The sequence below is a fragment of the Pholcus phalangioides genome, unplaced genomic scaffold (genome assembly GCF_987345545.1).
Source record: "Pholcus phalangioides strain wild (caught in Gottingen) unplaced genomic scaffold, Ppha-v1.0 ptg000009l_1, whole genome shotgun sequence".
Taxonomy (NCBI): domain Eukaryota; kingdom Metazoa; phylum Arthropoda; class Arachnida; order Araneae; family Pholcidae; genus Pholcus; species Pholcus phalangioides.
Window position 1 is genome coordinate 55,585,472 of NW_028301602.1, and position 19,532 is coordinate 55,605,003.

General features: G+C 32.6%; 1 protein-coding gene across 3 annotated transcripts in view; it reads left to right on the forward strand.

Annotated features, from left to right (window-relative positions):
• Positions 1-19,147, forward strand: part of rhea (Talin_middle and talin-RS domain-containing protein rhea) — a 184,581-nt gene extending 165,434 nt beyond the window's left edge. For 2 of the 3 annotated variants that reach the window (XM_089236565.1, XM_089236566.1), the window contains exons 51-60: positions 2,166-2,291; positions 8,366-8,482; positions 10,199-10,384; positions 10,498-10,602; positions 10,741-10,846; positions 11,038-11,162; positions 13,238-13,363; positions 13,457-13,519; positions 14,763-14,945; positions 16,641-19,147. In XM_089236565.1, the coding sequence (XP_089092691.1) occupies positions 2,166-2,291; positions 8,366-8,482; positions 10,199-10,384; positions 10,498-10,602; positions 10,741-10,846; positions 11,038-11,162; positions 13,238-13,363; positions 13,457-13,519; positions 14,763-14,945; positions 16,641-16,898 (1,395 nt within the window). In that variant the 3' untranslated portion in view covers positions 16,899-19,147. Of the gene's footprint in view, positions 1-2,165; positions 2,292-3,466; positions 8,328-8,365; positions 8,483-10,198; positions 10,385-10,497; positions 10,603-10,740; positions 10,847-11,037; positions 11,163-13,237; positions 13,364-13,456; positions 13,520-14,762; positions 14,946-16,640 lie in introns of those variants that run through there. The other variant, XM_089236567.1, reaches the window with a different exon arrangement.
• Positions 19,148-19,532: the final 385 nt, after the last annotated feature.

Sequence of the window (19,532 nt, forward strand, 5' to 3'; positions counted from 1 at the left end):
ACGGCGCATAAAAATTCCAGATTTTTGCACATTCATATTTAGACACGCATTTTGTTTTCGCTCCCTTCCTCTCCCAAGTGAGTCATCTTTTTCACGGGTTTTTGCCGAAAAGAGTGAAAGCCTGACACTTCCGCAACCAATCATGTGGGTCGAAACGGGAAGTTTGAGAAAGCGTTGTCAAAAACAAGGTTTTTTCCTAAGGTACTCGGGTGGATAGACGCAAAAAGCGAGTCTCCTCTCAGAACATGGGGGGGGGGGGGAAGAACATGCAATGTTGTCCATACTAAGGAACGTCAACCTCTACTCTGCCAGATCATAGAAGACGATGCTCCTGGGCCACCACCTCTCCTGACGGCTCTCCAGAGGCTCCTCTCTCCATCCAACATCGGTCAACACTTCTAGAAGTGATTCTCTAGAGAGGCCACACATATGAAGACGACGCTCCTGGACCATCACCTTACCACCTCTTATGGCGACTCTCCTGTGACCACCACATCTCTTCATTTGCATCCAACATCGGTCAACACTGCTAGGAGTCATCCACCAGAGGCCACACCTCTGAAGACGACGCTCCTGGGCTACTACCTCTCATGACGACTTTCCCGTGGCCACCTCTCTCCATCTGCATTCAACATCTGTCATCACTGCTGAAGCAATCCACCGGGGGCGACCATCTGAAGACAATGCTCTTGGGGCCTCTGCCCCACAAGACGGCCCACCTTGGGCCGGAGGATGCCACTAACATCTCGTCGGATGAACTTACAGTGAACCTGTCTTCCGCACATTTTCCAGAGAAGGGAGCCAGATATTCATAAGACAATAAGTTTAATAATAACTTATTAAATTAACTTAGTTAATTTTAGGGAGTGTTATAGAGTGAAAGAAGATGTAGTGTCGAGGATTGAAAAAGGTATGTTGAGATGGTTTGGATATATACACATATAGAGAGAGAGAGGATGAACGAGAGAATGGAGATAGATGAAACAAGTATACAAGACGAGTGTGGATGGGAGAATTGGAAAGGGTCAACCTCAGCGAATGTACCTCAATCAGATCAAGGATGTTTTTAGCAAAGGCCATCGTAGGAGTACCTTAATTAAGTTAATAAAAATGTACCTTCCTATATAATTTAAGTTTGAAAAATTTGGCTCTCAAAAAAAATTTCAATTGTTACTGTTAATATTTGGCTCTGTTGACTAATGAGTTTGCTGACCACTGGCGTAATGTATCATGATAATAATAAAATAGAAACTAGAATATATTTTTATCAAAGATTGTGGGGGGGAGATGTTTCTGTTTATTTCAACAACAGTTTTTCTTTTGAAATGATGATAATAGTGTAAAAAATAACTTAAAAAAATTACATAAAAGATGTCTTTTTTGGTCAAAACCATTGATCTCTTCTCTTACCATTGCTATACCATTAACTTAATGTCATCAGTTTGAAAGAAAGAATAAATTATTACTTCCTAAATGTAAACAAACATACCAGTTTTGAAATTTTTTCATTGAAACCTATATCATCCAAATTGGTGGCCACAAATGCATCAGTAAATTGGCCAGTCAAGAGTGATTATTGAAATATCAAATAAAAATATTTTGTTTGTAAGTGAAGTACATAGGTGTTTATTTCATCCACTTCTGATGATGTAGCAATTCTGTTAATATATGTGAAATATACAAATACAAGGCCCCTAATAGGCAAAATGCCCAATGAGGTGGCTGAGGAAAAAGATGTCCATAAAAAATATGGATGTCGTATGTTTCTAAAATACAGCAACTTAATTAAAAATGCAATTATAAGAACCAAAAACTATATAGACATGATAAAATATTATACAATGCCCATGAAAAATATTTATGGTTTTCTTATTATAAGTATGGATTCCTTCTCAATTTACCCCAACATTTTTGTCGTATTTCTTTTCAAACGTGTCAATTATGTTAGAATTCACGACCCCTAGAGGTAAACTGTTCTATTTATTAACAACCCTATTGAGAAAAATTCCCTGTGACACTGCAACGTAGCACTGACAATTACCACTGAATACTGGTGTCCCCTTGTCAAAGCAGTCGATTGATGACGTATTAATAATTCATGGTCCATCCTATGCATCCCATGGAATATATTTTGCACCCAATGATGAAAAATTCTTATTTTATAGGTACTTCTGATTAATGCTGTGAAAGATGTTGCTACAGCCTTGGGCGACTTGATACAAGCTACAAAAGCTGCATCTGGGAAAAGTATTCATGATCCAGCTATGATACATTTGCGAGATTCAGCCAAAGTAAGTATTTTATGCTTGTTTTGCTTAATGTTTTAGAAAGAGTATTTGATTTAATTTTTTTTTTTAATTATTGCTTGAAAGGGCTTTTATTTTTTAATGGAATTTTCTTTCCCATTTTACTTTTTTAATAAGCAATCTGGTCTCTTTTTTTTTTCAAATAAAACTATTTCTGCTTGACATAATAGAGTAAATCATCCATAGGAGAGTCCCTAATTAGGTGTTAAAAATGTAGGCATCATCATATAGCTAAAAATGAATGGTTTAGATATAAAATGATGGGAAACAAAATTATTAATATGCTAATAAAAAAAATCAAACTTTTTTCAATCGATATACTTCATATAATGGGGGAATTACTGTATTCAATCAGGAATTCTTGGCAGAAAAATAATACTCAATATATACAGAAATAAATTAACAAAACTTTGAGGGTTTAGGTAAAAATAACATTTCTATAAGGACAGTTAATTTGTATTAAAATCTTGATCCTCAGAATATGGAAGCTACTATACACATATTTAGAATGTCTCTTAAATTTTAATTATCAGAGAAATCTGCACCATTAATTTGATTTGATGATCAGGTTTCCGCATTCTTGTTGGTTTTCATAGAGGGAATTAAATATGCATTTAAAATTTGTTAAAACTTTGAAGCGCACACATAACTCAAATCTAAAAAAAACATTGGGGAGTATAATATTCTATATGGACATTGGGGAGTGTTTATGATTTCTTTTGCAACTTTACGTAGCTCATATTTATACTCAAGGAAGCAAAACTTCATTTATTGGTTTATGCTTATTTGGCATGATTCTCTTTGCTTCAGAAAGTTTTAGTCCACCAAAGAATCCACAAAACTAGACATGTTTATTTTTTATTTGAAAAATAAAACTATTAATTTGAGTCATTGTTATTTACTGGCTGATACATTAAATTTTATTTAATAAAATTAGTAATGGAAAATCTAATCTAAATTATACACTCATGGTTAAAGAAAAAAATGCATGAAGACAGAGAACACAGATGGGAAGCATCATTGTTTGGCATGTACTTTTGTATGATAAAATTTTAAGTTCAAAATCTTTGTTAACTTTTATCTGCATGCCCAACTATTGTTGCTGACTGTCTAGTGTATTGATCAGATGGTGACCATCTCTGTTCTCTGTCTCTGTTCAGGTACAGATTGTTGAAAGCTGCACATCAGACAACGAGTGGCTAGCATCAGATCAGGAGGATGAACTCATACGATTATTATCCGAGCCAGTAGATGAGCCAGAATCTCAGCCTTTATGTGTTAACTGAGGGGCTTCTGCATAGATTTTGATATAGAGTCTTTTGGGGGTTTTTATGTATTTTCCAAATGAGGGATTGAACATTTGTGATCTTCCCAAAGAATAAATAAACTGGATAAATTATGAGGCTGGTACTCTGGGAACTTTTAAACATTATTTATAGCATTTTAATGCAAAGATAGAGAAAAGATTTAATTCCCAGTTTCAGTGTGGTAGTAGACTTTTTCATAGCTTTACTGATTTGATTATATCATATATTGCAAGGCTTAACAAATCCCAAGTGCCAGGTCACCATGGCAACTAAAGAAAAATTTAAATTGGTATCAGCATCAAAAATTTTCTGTGTGATTGCTAAATTGGAATTCTGAGAAGAACAAGAAATTTTCGGAAATTATGTCAGCCTATTTACAGACATAGAAAAGGTTACTTAAGACTTGTAAAAGTTGGGAAAAAAACATTATTCTGGATGGTTTTTCTCAAAGAAAAAGCTTGACTCCCCTAAGAAACTTGGCTGGTGCCCAAATATTTTTTGATTTGTCAAGCCCTGATGTATTGCAAACATTTTTTTATGTGTATTTATTTGTCGGTTTTGAAGGTGGTTTTTTTTATTATAAACCCCCATCTTCCTATTTTTTTAAAGTTGTCACCTATTTATTGCTTAGTTTTATGCTAGTTGAATGTTGGGTTTTCTTTGCATGAATATCACATATCATTTGATTGTTTGTTAAAGTTTTGTTTTGTGATAATTTTGTTTTTTGTTCATATGTTAGCTTGTCTGTTTGAAGCGTAGAAAATTTTGCCCATAGGATTTATTTAGTTTCAATGTAAAATAAATTAATTTTTCTCTGTTGATCAGAGACAAATCAGACAGGTTTTTAAATTTTTCAAAATTATTATATAAAAAACAAGTTTTGAAATATTGCAATAGAAAAATGAATTATGCTTTTAGATTTTTTTTTAATCAAACTACTTTTAGCCAAATGATTAAGCTATAACGAAGATTTTAAAATGTATTTTTTTAAATACAATGAACACATATCATTTCTGTAATGTGTGTGGATGTATTTGTCAAACAATGTTTTATAAATGGCTCGTTTCCCAGTAATTAATGAGGAGAATCTTGGTTGCATTTTAATTCTGAAATCATTTCTGAAATTGCTTCTCTTCTAAAAAATATTCTTTCTTTTTAACTCATCATATTTGAGATCTGGAATATATAGTTTCATTGTGTCTACAAATCTTATTTTCCCCTTGTACATATTTTCTTTAAAGACAGCTCTATTTTTCATTTTTGAGACCACTAATGTTCATTATATGTTCATATTAAGTCAGCATTAATTTTTTTTACCATTTCCCTAAAAAACAAACAAGCTTAGATTGTAAAATTTGTTTTCGTTACATATTTTAGCAAATCCTTTGGCATTTCTTATTTTCAAAAAGTTACAATAATTATACAGTATAATTTTATGATGATGAACTAGATACAACTGAGATTTCAGTTCATTATATCTTTACTGGATGTTAGATGTTAATTGGTATGATGGTGATTACAGCCTTCTGATTTTATAATGTTGCTGTTTAGTCTAATTGAACTATGCTGTTTGCTGAACTATATCACCTCTCGTGTGTATAAAAAAATTATTCCATATAATTAATATGTACTTGCATATCTTATAAATTTATATGTATGTGTTCATATGTATGCTTTACCATAGTTACTTAATGTTGTACTAGTCTGTGCTTTCTGAATTGAGTATGCCAAATAACTGGGCAGCTGTGAAGCGACTTTCTGTAGAGAAAAAAATTATAGTCAAATCCCGTTTTAACAAATAACTTTATAGCAAAAGTCTCGTTTTGATGAACACTTTTCTAATCCTCCAGATAAGTTTACATAAGAACAATGCGAAAAAATGGAATTCCTTTATAACAAAATCTCATTTTAACGAAGTGATTTCTCTGCATAGGCGGAGATAGACTTGGAAGTCTGGAGGGCACGGTCATTATTGCTGGGGGGGGGAGGCACGATGATGATGTCAATTCATCTATACATATATGTATTAGATGAGTCGACTTCACTTTTGATGCTGGGGGGCAATGCCCCCCGCTCCCCCCGTATCTCCGGTCTCTTGGAGTTCGTTATAACGGGATTCGGCTGTAGTTCCTATTCCATATCAAATCATTCAATGAGCAACTTATGAGCAACTAATTTTAGGGTATTAGTTTAGTATTATTTACATGTGCAACAATATTTATTTTTGTCAGTGTATAGCTACTCTGATGTGCAATATGTGTCTTGACTGAAATGGGTTAGTTGAAATAATTACGGTGCTTTAAAATTTAGGCTCAAATTTCTAATGCTCAAAATTATCAAAAGTCAACATATCTTTTTTTTTGGAAGAAAAAATTAGGTCTAATCAAAGAAATTTATCAGAAGGCCTACCAATGATGCATTATCATTAAAAGAAAACAGTCTCAAATGTTACAGAGCAGACTATCAAACTACAATACACATCGTTTTTCTCATCACATATCCCTATATTAAGAATATTCCAGGAAAAAAAAATTCTCACATATCTTATTTTCCAAGTTTATTCATTCACAACATATTAAAGTTGATCAAAAGGAAAATGCGTGAATATTCTGATGTATTAAACTTGATGTTGTTTTCATATGCCCAACAAGTTAAAAAAAAAACTATTTATTTTTTGTGCAGGCTTCTTATTGCTCATTTTATTGTAAACTTCTAGGATTCAATTTTAGTTCAAATTTTTTATTTAATAGTATGAACTAGGTATCAAATAATCACTGTGGAATTGACAATATTTGTATCAGTATTTAGTCATATCATTTGAAAATTTCAGACTTAAATTCTATTAGATACCAAGATTTCATTTTTTTAAATTCATTATTCCTTGAGTAATTTGGAATATGTTACAAAGCCTGCCATAAGAAAAATAGGAGAATGTTGTGCTGTGATGCTTCATTCAAGATTTAACCAGAACAACCAGAATATACACATATCTCCCCATGTAATTTTCTTCAGTAAATATCTTATGTTCAGTTTCTCTGTTGTGAGCAAAGCCTTTTTAAGCATAAGTATTTATTCCCTTCTCTTATTAAATATGCTGTTATTAATATTTAAAAACAAGCAGGTCTGCTTGAAAAACATTCGAAAAACTTTCATAGACAGATGATAGCTTTCTTTTCAAATATATCTAAAATATTACAAATCACTTAATTAAGAATTAATATTTAATCCTCATAATCATATTGTTGAAAGTTGCATTTCATACTTTCAACAGAATAATAAGCATAATATACTTTCAACTAAGTATTCAATTCTTGGAAAATAAATCACTTTTTCCCTTCATTATGTATGAGGCAAATATAAAATAAACTCCTGAGAAATCCTTCTGTCATTCAATAAAAATTTCAATGCTACTTACATATAGGCATGTAATATAGGCTATGTAAATTTGGCATGTTGTCAACCAGTACTTAATCAAGTGAGAAGAATTTTGAATGTAGTCATTTGTATGTTATAAATTATGAAATTTCATAAAAACAATACTTATTGTATATGTAATAAAGGTAGATGTGCAATAAATGCAGAGGAAAAAAAGGGGTTTTTTTTGGTGTAACTCTGTTATTGATGGGGTTTTTTTTTGCACTTATCAGTCAACATTCTTTTGAAACTTTAACAAAGAAGAAAGTATGCTGCATTCATACTTCAGTTTGAAGTGAATAGAAAAATTATGAATTTGTATGATAGTAAGGGTTTTTTAAATGTAGAGTAGAACCTCCCATAATGGGTACCCTGTGAGCAGACACTTCCCATTAATGAACACTTTTTTCAATTAAGTCAACAGAGAGGCTTTAATGTATTTTAATACCTATTAACGGATACTTCCTATTGTGGACAAAAATTTTGGTCCCAGGGGTGTCTTATAGAGAGGTTCTACTGTAGTTATACAGTACCTGCTTGACTTCACAAACCAACACATTTTTAGTGCTCTGGTCCCAATCAATATGCCATTTCTTTAAACATCTTACCCATTTATGAACTCTGACTTTAAAAACTAATTCTTCACGTCCGCTGAAATTCCTAAAAACAAGCATTGACTGTATGATATAAAATATTCTTACAAAGAAAATTTTTCTGCTTAATCTCATACATACGTGTGTCATTATGAACAAGCCAGAATAGAGAGAGAGAGAGAGAGAGAGAGAGTAAGTTCGAATTTTCAAGCATCTTTATTTTTATTATATCTTCTCAAATGATTAAATACATTCTAAATATTTCATGAATTATTGTAAATTCTATGGAAAACATAGAGGTGACATTTCTAATAGTATTTGCTGTTTGTCACCATTTTGTTTGATCAAACCAATGTTCACCTAATGCTGGATAGAATTATATTTATGGAATAGTAGATAACTTTGCTTGATAATACTCAAGAAAATCACCAACGAATGAGGCAAATACAAGGAAATACTAAACTCCTTTTGCATTTTGACACGCTATGGATGTCATCTTCAGAAGATAAAAATTTCATGCTGACCAAGCATCCTACTTGGATTGATTACCAAATCTTCAATCTTGGTTGCTCAGCGGAACAAAAAATCAAATTTTTCACCTTATTCGTTGGTGATTTTTTGATAATTGTATTTAATTGTGAATGATATTTTAGCAAAAGAAGTTTTTAGTTGATTTATTTGAAAATTAAATTTTGAATTTAAAAAATTCGTTTTTGCAATTATTACAATATCTGTGTTCTTTCAGATAATGGTAACAAATGTCACGTCCTTGCTCAAAACCGTGAAATCTGTTGAAGATGAACATTCTCGAGGTACTCGTGCTTTAGAATCAACCATCGAAGCAATTGGTCAAGAAATACGGGTAATTTTTTAACTATTATTTTTTATATTTATATTTATAAAATATTTATTTTTTATATTATGTCCTTAACTAACTGTTGCAGTGCAATGGTAAGATAGTAAGGGCAAATTAAAGGGATTATACTTGTTATTTACCTTTATCATCAAATTCAAAATACTAGGAAGAGATGATAATAAATGGGGACTTTTTCCGAATCCATCTTTTGGTAAATGAACCACAAAAGAAGTTTCTTGAGCAGTGTGTGCAATGATAATTGGTAGCAATTCATTGTTAGCTTAATTATTGAAGTGAGAAAAAGAATTATAATTTTTTAGAAATTTGTTGAGGCTACAGCAAAAGCTTCCTAATTTTGCAACTGGCTATAAATGCATATTTTTCATATCTTTAACATTTAGCTCTTTGACAATCACTCATAACAGCAAGATTCTTGTATCATACTTTCACTGCCTTTACTATCATAAACTGAAGAGCCAAAAAAACTGGTACAGGCATGCGTATGCAAATAAAGAGATATGGAACCAATCAGAGTACGGCGCTGCGGTCAGCAACGCCTATATAACAGAACAAGTGTCTGGCATAGTTGTTAGATCGGCTACTGCTGCTACAATGGCAGGTTATCGAGATTTAAGTGAGTTTGAACGTGGTGTTATAGTCACGCACGAGAGATGGGACATAGCATCTCCGAGGCAGCGATGAAATTTGGATTTTCACGTACGACCATTTCGCGAGTGTACCGTGAATATCAGGAATCTGGTAAAAAATTAAATCTACGACATTGCTGCGGCCGTAAAAAGATCATGCAAGAACGGGACCAACGACGACTGACGAGAATCATTAAACGTGACAGACGTGCAACCCTTCAGCAAATTGGTGCAGATTTCAATGCTGGGCCATCAACAAGTGTCAGCGTGTGAACCATTCAACGAAACATCATCGATATGGGCTTTCGGAGCCGAAGGCCCACTCGTGTACCCTTGATGACTGCACAACACAAAGCTTTACGCCTCACCTGGGCCCGATAACACCGACATTGGACTGTTGAGGACTGGAAACACGTTGCCTGGTCTGACGAATCTCGGTTCCAATTGCTTCGAGCTGATGGACGTGTACGGGTATGGAGACAACCTCATGAATCCATGGACCCTACATGTCAACAGGGGAACGTTCAAGCTGGTGGAGGCTCTGTGATGGTATGGGGCGTGTGCAGTTGGCGTGATATGGGACCCCAGATACGACTCTGACAGGTGACAGGTACGTAAGCATCCTGTCTGATCACCTGCACCCATTCATGTCCATTGTGCATTCCGACGGACTTGGACAATTAAGCAGGACAATGCGACACCCCACACATCCAGAATCGCTACAAAGTGGCTCCAGGAACACTCTTCTGACTTTAGACACTTCCGCTGGCCACCTAAATCCCCAGACATGAATATTATTGAACATATCTGGGATGCCTTGCAACGTGCTGTTCAGAAGAGATCTCCACCTCCTCTTACTCCTACGGATTTATGGACAGCCCTGCAGGATTCATGGTGTCAATTACCTTCAGCACTACTTCAGACATTAGTCGAGTCCATGCCACGTCGTGTTGCGGCACTTCTGCGTGCTCGCGGGGGGGCCTACACAATATTAGGCATGTGTACCAGTTTTTTTTGGCTCTTCAGTGTATAATCAAAGTCCAAGCATTCATTATTATTTCTATTATTTTCATAGGCATATGATTCATCAGAACCTCCAGCAAGAACAGCTTCTCCGGAAGAGCTTTTGCGAGCAACAAAACCTGTCACTATAGCCACTACCAAAACGGTTGCTGCTGGTAATAGTTGCAGGCAAGATGACATAATAGTCGCTGTAAACATGGGAAGGAAAGCAATATTTGATCTGCTCATGATATCCAAGGTATTAACTAATTTATTCTCTTTAAAGTTACCTGCAAAGTAACCTTAATAAAGCTTTTATCACTACAAAATCATTTTCATTTGAAATTCTGATTTGCTTTTAAATTATTTTAGGGAGCTGCAAATGCAGCAGAGACCATTGATACAAGACTAAGAACTCTCAATGCAGGCAGAGAATGTGCATTGCATTACAGAGAGCTGCTTCAAATGGTTTTACATGCAAGTATTTTACTTGATTGGAACTCCAGTGTGCTCTGTTTAATATGATGATCTGATTAAAACTGTGTTATCAAACTATGCTAGAAGTTTTCTAAGAATTATTTGAAGTCTTAGCTAGTTTGTTTTGTTTTATCGCAGGTTGTGCAGAAGCCTACTGCAGAAGGTAAACATCAACTTGGGGACATGTCACGAACTATTGCAACATCAGTATCTGAAGTTGTTTCGTGTGCTGAAGCCCTGAAAGGTATGAATTTGAAATTATTAGATTTTTTATGGCAACAATTGAAATAAATTAGTTGAAATAGTTTAGTGTTGACTGTGATGGTATGGGGTTGTGATGGTATGTAAAGTTAGATGTTGGCTGTTTCTCTTTGACTGGACTGTTTTTCTTGACTTTTTTATTAACTTATTTGTATTTTTATCCACATCTTATAGGTTCTGATTGGGTTGATCCAGATGACCCAACAGTAATAGCAGAAACAGAACTTCTAGGTGCTGCAAATACTATAGATGCTGCTGCGAAGAAACTGGCAAATCTTAGGCCACGACGTAGCATTCAGGTTAGTTATCAAGAAATATTTTGCTTGCTTCCATAATCATGATTTAACGCTAGAGCAATGGATGCTGTCATTTTGACTGTAAAGCTATTTTTAAATGCAATTACACCTAAAGGGTTAATCTCAGAATATTGAAATTTCATTACTTTTCTCATTTTTTGGGACTTTTGATTTCCTAGAATATTAATATTCTAGGTTTCTTAGCTACTGGCAAAATGAAGTTCTGCGTAGAATAACGATAGCGGTCGTCTTGACTGCTAGAGATAGATTGTACTAATATGATTACAAAAAAAACCTGAAATAGATTTTTTTTTTCTTTTGTAAACACACAAATATTGGAAGGAAAAATATTTTATCATGTATTTTGGTGGTTTTTATATTTTGTACGATTCAAAGCTGTACCTATGAAAAAGGTTGTCTGTAAACGTTATTTAATCAATATGGTATCGCTATGAATTTCTCTGCTTTTTTTTTTTGAATTGGTATAAGTATCAAGAGTTTTGTGTTCTTTGGGGGGGGGGGCGAAGTAAAAAAAGGACATTCACATGATCAAGAGCGTCTTTATTTTTTCGGTTTTACCAGGAAATTTTTTCTACTATATGAAAAAAAACTTTCTACTATATGCTTAAAATATAATACACTTCCAATATCTACTACTATTTTTTATATCAAAATTGTAGTATGAGATCATATGCTCATAATTTAATGATAATTCATAACCTAATGAGAAGATTAAATCCAATTGACAACTTTTGCAATGTAATGCCATGTTGCTAGCTGTTGAATAGTCTGAGGAAAATGAACTGAAACACTTGTCGGCTGCTGATTTTGAAACCATATCAGATCCCACATTATTAGTAAGCAGAGGAAATCTAAAAATGAAGCCATAAATTAAAAGAGCTCCAAAAAATCATGATTAAAACTCATTTTATGGTGGTAAAAAAATAAATTTAGTCTTTGTCATAACAAGATATTTTGTCGAAAATGCCAAAAAGTTTGTAAATGAATGAGAGTTAATAAAAAAATACGTCAAAGAGACTGAATGGATGTTGTTTTGAAAAGTTTTGGTAAAGAAAAATATTTCATGTTTTGCGATTGCATTTTTGTAATTTTTCGTGTTGCGGCCAAAATGACCGCTTTCTGTCATTCTAGTGTTAATATATATACATATATTTCAGCATGTAATAAAAAGGACCAAATTTGTCAATGTGCTTTAATCGTATTCCAGAATGTTTTCTCTTTTTTTACTTAGCAAGCTACGCTGAAAGTTCAGTTTAGGAAATTTGTGCCAAATTGAAATCGGCGTTAAATAATGCACTGATGTTAGATTGATTCTCATGAAGCATAGCCACATCTGCCAGATATGTTTGATATTCTTGGTTGCTGCTGTCATGGTCAACCAAGAATCAGACATATACTGGTAGCTGGGGGACAAACAACTCCAAAGAAGTGAATGATTGGTCAAAATTTATAATAGCCGTTGGTGTTGTGAAGTGGTTTTTTCGATTATTTCATTAGTAAAACTGTCAGGAGTTCCAAACTTTCTCTAGTTATTTCAGTTGGAAAAAGATCATCCAGCCATAATACTGAGTTTATTTGTTTATTGCCGTACATTTTGCATGCATGAATCATGGACTTCAGTTTTGTGGAGGGGGAAAAAAATGTATGTTTCTATATTAATTTACCTGTTTTTTTTTTAAATCTTATTTTAGATATGACTGTTTGCTTTTAAAGAGTTATGATTCATAGCAAGTTTACATTCTGCATGTGCATCAACCAAACATTCAAACACGTTTTGTTTCTTAAAATATGAAATTATTCAAAATTTTATTTTTAAACTAATAAACGTATAGAAATATGGTAATTTTAAAATTAATTTGATAAATTATAAATTATGAAGGAGCTTACTTGATTGCTTTTTTATTCTTTTGTCAAATCTCAGTCATTTCAATTTTTAGATTTTATTTTCCTAAGTTTAGCAAGTTTTTGTGAGTTGTGAATACTTTTTGAAAATTTTATACAGACACGTTGTATGCTTGAAATTTGATCATATATACTTTACTTTCTTTTTTTTCTAGGAGACAGATGAATCACTAAACTTTGACGAAATGATTTTGGAAGCTGCTAAGAGTATCACCTCTGCTACGGCTATATTAGTCAGGGCTGCATCTGCAGCACAGCGAGAATTGGTTGCTGCAGGAAAGGTAATATATATATATTCACTTGGAATCATGTTTCATATATAGTTTAAAAGTGAGGTTTATTGGAAAATTTAATATTTTATCATTTTAATGAAGGTGGGTGCAACACCAGTTTACACATCAGATGATGGCCAGTGGTCTGAAGGCCTGATATCTGCTGTAAGTTGATTTTATTTTATATTTTATGATTTGCTTTCCTGTGTAGTCTGGTTCCTCTCTTTAAGAGGATAAACGGATTTGTGGATGATTTTTGGTAATCCAGTCTGGATTTTTTCAATAGGAAGTTTTTTTCCAGGACTTGACAAATCGAGAAAAAAAATCTAGGTGCCAACCAAATGTTTTAGGAGACAAGTGTATTTTGTTTGTCTAGCTAGTAATCACTTACAGAAAATTTTATGTGCCAATATCTATTTCTTAGTTGCCGTGGCAACCTGACGCCTGGGATTTGTCAAGTTCTTGTTTGTGCAGTGTTATAATTTATACTGGAATATGTATAGCGGTAACTAGATTTAAAATAACTTTCAGGAACCAATTAATTTCATATCATGGAGATCTCATCTCACAAAAATAATAGAGAACTTGCTGATTGATTTCACACCCGTAAAAAAGGTATTTTTCTATGTACTTATAAAAATCAATGAGCAAAGTAGTGCTGCTGCTGAACCAGACATGCACCTCATTCATATTCTTATGCGGAACTTCTAACGATTGGTACATGTTGGAATGTGTGTGTATATGTAGTGAACCTGATGTGAAGTTTTGTTTCTGTGTAATGCTCGTTGCGTGTAGTGCTTCCATTTGCCATCAAGTTTTCTAATCTAACTATGAGTGAAGTGTAATGATTGATTAATTGTATTGTTCTAGGCCTCTTGCTCTCTGTGGTGAGACTTTTCGACTGAGTGATCGGCTTGCCTCAAAGTTGGGAACAACAGAAAACCAACTTAAGCCGACCACCACTATTGCAACGGTGGGGTTCGAACCTAGGTCCTTGCAATGTGAGTCCGTCAGTATGACCACTCGACCACCATAGCAGCTGAGCAAAGTACTGTGAACTTCATTCTGTACAGAATGCAAGGAGTTATTCTTAAAAGAACATGCAATACGCAGTTCAAAAATGCTCGACTTTTTAAGTGTTGAATGCCCCCCCCCCCCCATTTAATACTCATTAGTCCAATACAGTTTATGCTTTGCAAGTTGGTGCATTTTCAGAAAACTTTGGCTTGTAGTTTGGTTTACTCGTGTGGAACTACACTCACAGGTGAATAGAAAAATAAACTAATTGTTTATTAGGTCTGGTTTTTTTTTTATTGGTTGGTTGTGAATGAAAATAGGTGTTTTATTTTGCTATTAAGGGGGTATTTTTCCTTGCATTTTAAAAATATGTATTGCATTTTTTTTCCAGGCTAGGTTGGTAGCTGCTGCAACTCACAGCCTTGTTGAAGCGGCAAATGCACTAGTCCAAGGACATGCAACAGAAGAAAAATTGATTTCTTCTGCAAAGCAAGTTGCAAGCTCAACAGCTCAGCTCCTTGTTGCATGCAAAGTCAAGGCTGACCCAGACTCAAAGAGCATGGAACGTCTTCAGGTAAATTTTTTTTAAAAATTATAAATATATTTGTTTAATACACTGCTGAAGAAAATGTGATGTTTTACATGCGGTGTATTTAGAATTATTATAAACTCTTCAATGGGAGTGGAAAATCTGCTACAATTGCTACAATTTCTGACGTCTGTTACATTTTGCTACAATTTCTGGCAGTTTGCTATATTTTGCTACATAAACGCTGAAATTCTTCAATTCTTTCGCCAAAAACAAAATTTTCCCTTAAAAGAACTTTGAAGTTGCATCACAATAGAAACTGATTTTTTTGATAATTTAATCATATATCCTCCTCGCATTTTGATTTCTTAGAGCACAAATAGAATTATCTTGAGGGCCCCCGCCCTAGGATTCTGCGCCAGGCTTCCAACAACGTATAAAGTAGGGTAAAACTATGCAAAGTGCCGCTCATCCGCAGAACAATGGAGAAAAAAAAATCTTTTTACGAAAAAAAGTATTCCTTGGATTTATGTGTTCCTTACGTTAATTATTTTGTCATATAATGTATAAATTGCATCAATTTCCCCCACTGGCTGTATGTGACAAACCACTTGTGTATATTTTAGCAGAATGGAAAAGTTCACGAAAGAACGTATTATCACACTGGAAAAACTGCAAGGACGAATCTGTTTTCACCATCAGGAGTTGCAACCCAAAAGCTGTCTGTAAAGTTAGGGTATCTACGATCATGGAAAAGTGATAAAATCTCGGAAAAGTAATGAAATCAGAAAAGGGTCAAAAAAAGTTTCAGTGAAAAGTAGGGAGTGAAAACAGATATACTCGGATCGATTTTTTTGTAAAAATAGAATCATTCTATTAAATTTCTAATAGTTTAACCATTATTCTATAGTTTTTATTTCTCTAGTTTAAATTAAAAATAATTTAATTCTAATAGTTTAAATTACTATAGTTTAAGTTAAAAATTATTTAAGTCTGTAGTTTAATCACTCTATTAGATTTCTCAGAATTTCTAATAAATATTCTAAGAATGACCCAGCAAAAGAAGTCATCTCAAAGTATGTGGAATCAAACTAAGGTAATGATCAAAAGCGAACTCAAAAAGAAACACTTGCTATTTTAAATATGAAATGGGTAAATTCTAGTAAAAGAAGCAAGATCAAATGTTTAAAAATGCTTGAAACTGAAGAGAACAAAAGTACAACTTGCATCAGTGGCAAAAACAAGAAAAATAATTGTTTTCTAATGAGTGTTTCAAGCCTCTCCTGTAGTGATGTTTTTTTTTCAATTAGTGATTGGTCTACAAGCTAAATCTAAAAACACTCATTTTCAAATTATTTTTGAAATCTGAAATACCATAAGTTAAAATGTCTCTATGTTAAAAGCTTCTAATTTTGTTGATATTGTAGAGAATATAAAAATATATATATTAAGAAGTGTCTCAAAATTTTTTGATTTAAAAATTAAAACAATTATTTCTTGAGGAAATCTCTGTGTATTTTGTGCCTTGGGGAGGGGGGCCTTCTTTTGAGCTGAGATAACACTGTTTTTCAAAGTGAAAAGTCATCCTGTGTACGCTACTGCATATATGTGTATAGAAACTGTGTGTTTATTTACTGCAAACATTTTAAAGTGCTACAAAACTGATATATAAATGCTGCTATAAAAATAATTTTTCCTGCTACAAAAATCAAATTTACATTTTCCACCCCCTGTCTTCAGGCTGCTGGCAATGCTGTAAAGAGAGCCACTGACAATCTTGTTAAAGCAGCTCAGCAAGCCATTGAACATGATGAAGAAAGAAGTCTGGTCATTAATAAGAGGATGGTCGGTGGAATCGCTCAGGAAATAGTTGCCAGGGAAGAAATTCTTAAGAAAGAAAGGGAACTTGAAGTTGCTAGAGAAAAACTTGCTGCCATAAGGAAGGCAAAATACGGGAACAAAATGCCTGATGAATATCAGGGATATGGATCTCCATAGAAGGGGAAATTTATTTTAAATTTTCTGTACACTGTTAGTGCATTTTTCACAAGTTGTGCTGATTGCCAAACTTTTTAATTGTTGTGTTTTTGTTATTTTTCATTTTTTTTGTAACCAAAACTTTTTTAAGGACTGCTTTTTTAAGCTTAACTTGAATGATGAAATCTAGTGTGCAAGAGGTTTTTTCAAGTTCTTGTGGGAAAAAAATGTATTTTTGGATTGCTTTTTTAAATATTATGTAGCTTAAAGAATTAAAATATTGTATTTAATGAGATTTGTACAGAACATGAGTAGATTAACCTTGAGTGAGATATATATAATCAAATGTTCTGTTATCAAAAAATGATTGAGCTTAAATTTATTTGAAAATGATCATTACGATTGTGTTGGTTGCATGATATGAGTTTGAAAAATATATTGAGTGTTAACTGTTTATCTATTAACATCTAATGAAATTATTGTACAGTCTATTTATCTTTATTTTAAATCATAAATGCATTTAATCACAAATTTTTTTCAACTTCCATACTTTTTTAAACATATTTTACAGTAACAAATGTTGACGCTATACATACAGTAGATCTTGTTTGAAAAGTGTGTGCTTAAGACGTTTTCTTACCCGAGAAGTCTCGTTTCTCAATTTCAAATTTTCTTCCCCCACATCCAAATATTTCCTGTTCAAGAATTTTTCATACATTTATATTGTACAGTTTTGTTGACGATGCATTAAACAAGATCCACTGCATTTATTGTTATGATAATCCTTATTTTTATGTTTTTAAATCATAAAATCAATAGAAATAAATTGGGATTAATTTGTTTTCACATTAATGAATGTGAAATAACTCTCGCACAATTATTATTCAGATATTTTATAACAATTTATGAGAATTTATGAGAAGGTTTTTTTTTTTTAATTTTTGCAAAGTTTGGTTTGAATAGATTCATAAATTAAAATAATTCTAATTGAAATATTTGTAGTAAATTGATTTTAGTGTAAATTTTCATGCATGAAATATTGAAGTCAATTTATTAGCATTTTTTCTTAGAGTGAATTGGGAGTAAAAATCAAATTTGCTTTGCTGCTTTCGTTTTTACAATCTTGTTTATTTCGTTACTTTTCATCGTAAACAAACTTGTCATCTTTTTTTAACTTTAATATAGTGCATGGTTCGAATTGAATTGTATCAGTGCAAATTGAATTATGTCTCAGTATCCTGAAATTTTTGAAAGAGGACAGATTGAATTTTTCTGCAAGTATAGTGCCTTTGAAAAAAAAACATATTACCACTATTTTTTCTAATGTCTATCATATGTACATAATGTTTCAGATACTACGTTTTACATTTAACTTCAACTAGACTTTGAGTCTTTGTTTTTTAACTTAACATTCTTACTTTATATTTTCAGTTTTAAGACATGTTTTCTCATCATCTAGTTTCATTAAAACTTTTTCTTAGTTGTTCATGCATTTATAACATTATGCTTCACAAAATACATTTTTTTTTCATGGAAGTTCATTTTTTGTGACTTTTTGCATTTTATCATTATTTTTCTATCTTGTTATATGAACAAATGTAATTCTATATTGAAAATCATAAGGAAATTAGGCATGTCATGTGTTTGTTCTAATCCCTATTTACATGTTAATCTTTGGTCTAAATTGGATTCATCAAGTACCTGTGTGTACATATGTATTTAGATAGACTATATTCCTTATAAAATATTTAAAGTTATACCAGATTGAATATAAATTTGTTGAACATCTTATTTGATAAAAACAATTCATCTTCAGTGTATAAGCATCTGATAATTTTTCTTTAAAGTTTTGATCACAGTTTTTCTCTCTTATTAGAGAAATCTGGTTCTGCTGAAACTTATTGTTTAAAAATTTAGAGAAAGGGCGGAAATATTGGAATAAAAAACAACCCTTCACCCAGAGGAAAGGAAATTGCTCAACACAATCAAAATTTGAATAATTTTATTTTGTTACCTTTCAGATCATTACATTTTCATCATTTAAAAAAAAAATCTCTTATTGTTTTCGGAATTTAGAAGAAAAAAACGTTTTTCATTTTCAACATTGATGTGCAATATGCAAATTTTCTTTCTTTTTCATTGAAAATATGACACGATTATATCATTGTATTTATTATTGTATGACTTATTTAAAAAACATATCTGCCCTGAATTTTTCCCCCATTATTCTTTAATGAGATTATAATAACAATAAAAAGTGCTTTTTTGTTTGTTTTGAACTAGTCCTTCATTCCATTTTTGCTTTTACAGAGCCAAATATATTTGATATATCTTGCGATAGAAGCAGAGACCTTTTCCCTTATGGAAACAAACAAGAGTTTTTTAAACAATGGAGAATTTTGTTAGGATCAGTTCTCTCGTTATGTTTGCTCTATTGTTGCACACAATTCCCATGTTTCTATCTTCTGTGAGATTTTGTATATTCATCTTCTGTACGATATGTCAAATGAAAGTTGAGGTTCTCAAACACTTTCATATACAGTGGTACTTTATGTCATGGGTTTAGGTTTATTTTCATTCCTGAAAAGTCACTCTCATCTTAGAAAGTTTGCTCAAAGATAAGTTTTCTAACATAAAACAACAGACATCTCAAAT